General features: G+C 40.1%; 1 protein-coding gene across 2 annotated transcripts in view; it reads left to right on the top strand.

Moving 5' to 3' along the window:
- The window catches only part of LOC307268405 (E3 ubiquitin-protein ligase TRIM21-like), a 6,875-nt gene extending 683 nt beyond the window's left edge, over nucleotides 1–6,192 (top strand). Inside the window, exons 2-3 of one of the 2 annotated variants that reach the window (XR_013845455.1) lie at nucleotides 3,659–5,613; nucleotides 6,025–6,192. Coding sequence is in view for 1 of the 2 variants with exons in the window: in XM_080051024.1 (XP_079907150.1) it covers nucleotides 3,666–5,327 (1,662 nt within the window). In the remaining variant the exon portion in view is untranslated. Of the gene's footprint in view, nucleotides 1–3,658; nucleotides 5,710–6,024 lie in introns of those variants that run through there. The other variant, XM_080051024.1, reaches the window with a different exon arrangement.
- Nucleotides 6,193–7,500: the final 1,308 nt, after the last annotated feature.

Here is a 7,500-nt window from a genome sequence, read left to right as displayed (position 1 = left end):
AATAAAGGCTTGAGATATCTCACTTTGCATGTTATGAGTCTATATAATATATTATTTTCACCTTTTAAGTTGAATTAGCTGAAATAAATGAACTTTTTCACGATATTCAAATTTTTCGAGTTTCACCTGTATGTAGTTGGTGATATACAGTCAAGTGCGAAAGTTTGTGAACCCCTTGAGCCTTTTGGAATTTTATTTATTTTAACCATTATTAATTCATTTTTATCAATACCAGTATTTTTTATATGAAATAACAGATGTTTGTTTATCAATTCAACATTTTTATTTTCCAGAAATCAATTGTTAAAACAGATAAAACAAATTATTTGACGAATGTTGTATGTGCAAAAGTTTGTGAACCCTGAGCTGCATTGCTTAAATCGAGCAAGGTAAACACAATCAGGTTGGCCAAATTGGTTGATGAAATAGACCAATGTAATGAGAGATCTTTAGGAAAGAAATTGGGCGGCACTAGATAAAACAGAGATAAAACCAGGTCAGTTTAGGCTCACCAAAGTGAACCCATACAGGTCAGACATGCTAAAAGGGAAACAAATCTCAGAGGATCTCAGGAATAGAGTTTTGATGTTACACATTTGTCTGGGGACAGTTATAAATTCATAAAAAAAAATTTGAGCTCAATCGGTCCACCGTGAGGCAAATCATCTACAAATGGAGAGCTTTAAGAGTGACTTAACATCTGCCTAGAAGTGGACTTCCTTCAAAAATATCCTCAAGCGCCACAAGAAAAGTGATTTTTCAGGTAAAAGCCAACCCAAACATTACACCTGGAGATTTGCAGACAATTTGAAACCACCATTATTCACTTGGGAGAAGGTTCTCTAGGTGGTAGGCAGAATTGCGTTTTTGCCCAAACATGACGGTTTTGGTTATGACCAAACAGTTCAATTTTTGACTAATCTGTCCACAGAATAAGACTTCAGGTATCTCCAGGTGCTCTCTGGCAAAGTTGTGACAAGCAGTTTTGTTCTTTTTTGAGAGCAGAGGCTTCTTCAGCAACCATCCCATGAAAGCCATGTTGACTGAGTTTTCTTCTTATTGTGGAACCATGCACATCTGTCCCAGATGCTGCAAGAGAGGTCTGCAAATCACCAGATGTAATGTTTGGGTTGGCTTTTAACTGAAAAATCACTTATCTTGTGGCGCTTGTGGATATTTTTGAAGGAAGTCCACTTCTAGGCAGATGTTCAGTCACTCTTAAAGCTCTTCATTTGTAGATGATTTGCCTCACGGTGGACCGATGGAGCTCAAACTTTTTTTAAAATAATTTATAGCTGTCCCCAGACAAATGTGCAGCATCACAACTCTATTCCTGAGATCCTCTGAGATTGTTTCCCCTTTTAGCATGTCTGACCTGTATGGGTTCACTTTGGTGAGCCTAAACTGACCTGGTTTTATCTCTGTTGTATCTAGTGTCGCCCAATTTCTTCCCTAAAGATCTCTCATTACATTGGTCCATTTCATGACTCAATTTGGCCCATCTGATTGTGTTTACCTGCTCCATTTAAGCAATGCAGCTCAGGGTTCACAAACTTTTGCACATACAACATTCGTCAAATAATTTGTTTTATCTGTTTTAACAATTGATTTCTGGAAAAGAAAAATGTTGAATTGATAAACAAACATCTGTTATTTCATATAAAAAATACTGGTATTGATAAAAATGAATTAATGATGGTTACAATAAATAAAATTCCAAAATGTTCAAGGGGTTCACAAACTTTCGCACTTGACTGTATAGTATCTAACAGACACTGCAGGTGAAGAGGGTAACACATTTTTAACCTATATATATCATCATGAACCTTTACCAGTTGATTACTGACATTAAAACAATACTTTTAAAGCTGCAGTGTGTAGAATTATGGGTTTTATTTCCTAGCAGATTTTGTAGAAAGTAATTATGATATCCATAAGTACGTTTAATTTAGTGCATAATAGCTGAAAACATTTTTTTTCCCTTAGAAAGGGTCTCATATATCTCCATATTTCTGCATATTTTGGACCAAGGCCTAGTGCCGCCATCTTGAAAGTGTCATAGTTGGAATGTCATCAGGTGCATTGTTTAAAATTTAGAATTGTTCTTGTCCTTGAAGGCCACTGTAGCTTCTGTTATTATTCTAAAGGGTTGGGGTTACCCAGGGAGCGTTGCATTCTAGAACTTTGTAGAACTTTCTTGATGATGTCATATTACACACTGCACCTTTAAGTTGTGAAAATTTGGCAAAAGCTAACTAATTCTGCGCAAATTTGCATCAAATAAAAAAAAATGTGGATGTTGCATAAAGCCAGCAACATCAGCACAACATTAGTGTCAAAGGTTTTCACAGAACAGATGTTTGATTCAGCTTAGTAATACGAACAGCGCAGACTCTATTCTAGACACTCTCTTTGGTTATATTGTTCTTGCAGGTGTCAAGAAAAACTATATAACATTTATTTTTTTATGATTATTTTTTGGCATTTTCAAGCTTTATTAGATAGTACAGAGTTGAAATGGGGAGACAGAGAGAGAGAGAGAGAGAGAGAGGGGGGGGATGACCTGCAGTAAAGGTCCACGGGTCGGATTTGAACCCGTGACCACTGCAACGAAGGCCGGAGCCAATATGGTACACGCTCTATCCACTACGCCACCGGAGCGCCCCATATAAAAAATGTTTTAACAGTATCAACATGTTGTCGGCTAACGATTTACAGAGCCTAGGCTGTGTATTAACATGGTGGTTTACAGAGCCTAGGCTGTGTATTAACATGGTGGTTTACAGAGCCTGGGCTGTGTATTAACACTTTGTGAGGAGATATCCAATGATCGACAAAAAAAGTGATTTAGACAACAAGCATTTTCCAGGATTGCCGACGCCACATTTAATACACAAATAATCCAGCTTTGACGAACTGCAGTGGACATGTACAAAGATTTTGATTTGATCTGTGTGTTGAAATAAATCTAAATAAGATTTCAGGGAAAGCAGAAGTTTAAACAGATATGTGACAGTCTTTCCTGGACTATATAACAGCACTGAAGGGACCTACTTGACCCCTTTTTGACTTTTTATGTTTTGCTTAACATTTACCTTCAATTTAAACAATGTCCTTAGAAACCTGTTAAAGCTGCAGTGTGTAGAATTTTGGGTTTTATTTCCTAGCAGATTTTGTAGAAAGTAATTATGATATCCATAAGTACATTTAATTTAGTGCATAATAGCTGACATTTTTTTTTTATTATTATTTTTTCCCTTAGAAAGGGTCTCATATATGTCCATATTTCTGCATATCTTGGACCAAGGCCTAGTGCCGCCATCTTGAAAGTGTCATAGTTGGAATGTCATCAGGTGCATTGTTTAAAATTTAGAATTGTTCTTGTCCTTGAAGGCCCACTGTAGCTTCTGTTATTATTCGAAAGGGTTGGGGTTACCCAGGGAGTGTTGCATTCTAGAACTTTGTAGAACTTTCTTGATGATGTCATATTACACACTGCACCTTTAAGTAGAGTACGCCATGTCAGTTGTTTTATTTTATTTTATATTTTGTTTGTGTGTTCACTTTTTCAGTTATGTGTTTGTGTTCCTTAAAAAAAAAATTAAAAAAAAAATAAAAAATAAAAATAATAACAATCTTTTGTTTGTGTTTTTCACAGCATCAACATGTCTGCGGCTAGCGGTTGTGTGCTAACTGAAGAGCAGCTACTGTGTGTCATCTGTCTGGATGTGTTCAACGACCCCGTTACGTTACCCTGCGGACACAACTTCTGCAAAAACTGCATCACGCAACACTGGGACACACGCAGCGACAAATGCCAGTGCCCCTCCTGCAAAGAAAACTTCCACAAACGTCCCAATCTACGAGTCAACACCTTCATATCTGGCATGGCGGAAAACTTCAGAAAACCCACGAAAAGGGAAAGAAGTCACTCTACTGGAGTTGCCAAAATCGGGGAGGTCCCTTGCGACATCTGCACGGATCTGAAGATAAAAGCTCGCAAGTCCTGTCTCGTTTGTTTAGCCTCCTATTGCGAGAATCACTTGCAACCTCATCTGACGTCTGCTGCGTTGAAAAGACATCAGCTGACCGATCCCGTGCAGAATTTGGAAGGCAGAGTGTGCGCGATACACGACAAACCGCTGGAACTTTTCTGCAAGACGGATGAAACCTGCGTGTGTATGCTGTGTCCCGTTCTAGACCACAAATCACACGAGGTAATCCCCCTCAAGGAAGAAGTGGAGAGGCAGAAGTCAGAGCTGGGGAAAGCAGAAGTTAGAATTCACCGCATGATTTTGGAGAGACGGATGAAAATTGAGGATATAGAGCATTCGGAGAAGTTAAGCAAGGAGGCGGCGGGCAAGGAGATCTCGGATGGTGTTCGATTCTACAATGCCTTGATACAGTCGTTGGAAAAGGCCCAAGCGGAGCTCATAGGGACGATCGAGGACAAGCTAAAAAACAGCGAAAAAGAGGCGAAAATTCTAACTCGGGAACTGGAAGGGGAGATCTCCGAGTTAATGAGTAAAAGGGCGGAAGTGGAGCAGCTATCTCGCTCGAAGGACCACCTCTACTTCCTCCAAAACGTCGCGAGTTTGGACATTTCCGTGCCGACCAAAGACTGGACAGAGGTTAGCTTGCAAACGCCGTCTTTCGAAGGCACCGTGAAATCAGCCGTGGATCGAATCGAAGGAATTCTCGGCCTCGAAATGAAGAGAATCCTTCACGAAGCGGAGTTAAACAGCGTCCGAGAGTTCGCCGTGAACGTGACGTTGGATTCGAACACGGCGCATTCAGCTCTGGTGATTTCTGACGATTGTAAGCGAGTGCATCACGGCGCGACGAAGAAAAACGTCCCCGACAACGCGGAGAGGTTCAACCCCAGCTGTTGCGTCTTGGGAAAGCAGAGTTTCTCGTACGGGAGATTTTACTTCGAGGCGCAAGTGCAAAATAAAACCCGGTGGACTTTAGGGGTGGCGAAAAAGTCGATCAAACGAAAAGGTATTATTCCGCTGTGCCCCGAAAATGGACACTGGTGCATTTGGTTGAAAAATGGCAGCGAATACGCGGCTCTTGTCGGCTCTCCTCTGCCCCTTTCGGTCAAGTCAAAAAAGCTGAAGAAAGTGGGAGTGTTTGTGGATTACGAGGAGGGTCTGGTTTCGTTTTACGACGTGGAGAATGCTGACCTCCTACACTCGTTCACCGGCTGCTCCTTCACGGAAACCATCTGTCCGTTCTTCAGCCCGGGACTGAATGACGACGGTGTGAATTCGGCCCCCGTGATTGTGTCTAACGTGGACCATGCGGATTTTAGGTTGAAGAAGTGATTTTGTCATTTTAATTTGTGAGTGAGTGAGTGAGTGAGTGAGTGAGTGAGTGAGTGAGTGAGTGAGTGAGTGAGTGAGTGAGTGTGTGTGTCTGTCTGTCTGTCTGTCTGTGTGTGTCTGTGTGTGTCTGTGTGTGTCTGTAGGTTTTGTGTGTGTTGTAGAAAAAGGAAAAAAGCTGCAGTAAATATATTATGGGAGAAAAAAAAAGTGATTTTGAGACAGGAGAATGAGCTGTGTTTTGCTTTTTTTAAATTCTGGTCAGATTTGTCGGATACTTGTGAACAAGGTTGCGTTCCGAATCGCGTACTTTCTACTATATAGTATGTAGAAAAAAGATTTAGGATGTCCCGATTCTTGTGGTCAGATTTAGGATGGTTAGAAGTACCCGGATGTCCTACTTCATGCGGCCAAGATTGTTAGTGTTGAAAACTGCATCCTATTTGGGCAATTCTGACCCACAATCCAGTGCGCACGTGAAGTGACGTCACATCGACGAAGCCTCCATATGAAAACAAACGGGGATGCGACGGATATAAAAGCAAGAGGCAAGATCAAGGCGCAATGTTATGATGAAATAAGAGAGAAAAGTATGTCCCAATAGTATGCCTACTGCATCCTAACTAGATTATTTTTATAGTTGGATGTAGTATGTAGAATAGAAAAAAGAAAGAGTATGCGATTCGGAACGCAACCCAAGTGTTTTTCTAAGGCCATGTCCAAATGTACATACCCTTTGTTTACATATATTTTGTTTGTATTTGGTATCAGTTTACAGAGCCTAGGCTGTGGATTAAAAAGGTGCACTGTGTAACTTTGGGTGTGTCAGAGAAGTGAAACATTTTCTTAGGTATATTCTCACAACTGAATAAACAAACTTTTCCTCAATAATGTGATCCCTGGAACACTGTTTGGAGTTAGAAAGCTTCCTGAAAAGTTACTGTCTCACTGTTGTTGTTGTTGTTTACAGCAGCAGGGCCCACAGTTTGGTTTACAAACATATTCTAGTCTTAACGTTTGGTTCCAGGTTCCTCAAAATAATCAAAAGTTTTGATTTAAGATATTTGAATTAGTCACTACTAAGAATTACATGTAGAGAAAATATGTCTAGTAAACTAACTGCAGGCTCTGTGAATGTAAACAAATCCCCCTGCTCTGAAACTGCATAATACAACTTTAAAAATGCCTTTACTTTTCTGCCCACATACAATATGTACAGGTTTTTTTTATTTTTTTAACCTTTATTTATACAGGTAAATCCCATTGAGACCGAAGACTCTTTTTCAAGGGAGACCTGTTTTCCTTTCCCACGTTACCATTCACACACACATTCATACACCGATAGCAGCAGGCTAACTATCGACATTCACACGAGGCAAGGTGGGTGAAGTGTCTTGCCCAAGGACACAACAACTATGACACAGGTGGCAGGGCGGGGATCGAACCTCTAACCCTTTGATCATCGGCCGACCCGCTCTAGGTAGCGCATCGTGAGGAGATATTCACTGATTTTGAAAAGAAAAGTGATTTTGACAACAAGCGTTCTCCAGAATCACTGACTCCATCTTTAAACTGTCTTGACTTGACACTCATCTGAAGCTGCTTAAAGGTGCTCTGAGGAACTTTCAGTTTGTGTTCATTCTAGCGACCCCTTTTGGACAAAAGCGGTAGTGTTTTTACCACGCCAGCTGTTGTTCCTGGGTGAGCGTATACCCATGACAAAGGCATTAAGAAAAACTATATAAAAAAGAACTGCATTCTTTTCACTGATGGTCTCGTTTGCTGTTACATGTAATTTATGATCATCAGAGGAAAATTTAGAGTGTTCCAGAAATAATTGAAAAGTTCCTCATAGCACCTTTAAACCTGCAGTGTGTAGAATTTTGGGTTTTATTTCCTAGCAGATTTTGTAGAAAGTAATTATAATATCCATAAGTACATTTAATTTAGTGCATAATAGCTGCATTTTTTTTTTATTATTATTTTTTCCCTTAGAAAGGGTCCCATATAAAATATTTCTGCATATTTTGGACCAAGGCCTAGTGCCGCCATCTTGAAAGTGTCATAGTTGGAATGTCATCAGGTGCATTGTTTAAAATTTAGAATTGTTCTTGTCCTTGAAGGCCACTGTAGCTTCTGTTATTATTCTAAAGGGGTGGGGTTACCCAGGGAGCGT

The sequence above is a fragment of the Ammodytes marinus genome, assembly GCF_949987685.1.
Source record: "Ammodytes marinus genome assembly, chromosome: 22".
Classification (NCBI taxonomy): domain Eukaryota; kingdom Metazoa; phylum Chordata; class Actinopteri; order Uranoscopiformes; family Ammodytidae; genus Ammodytes; species Ammodytes marinus.
This window is presented reverse-complemented; position numbering and strand designations above follow the sequence as displayed.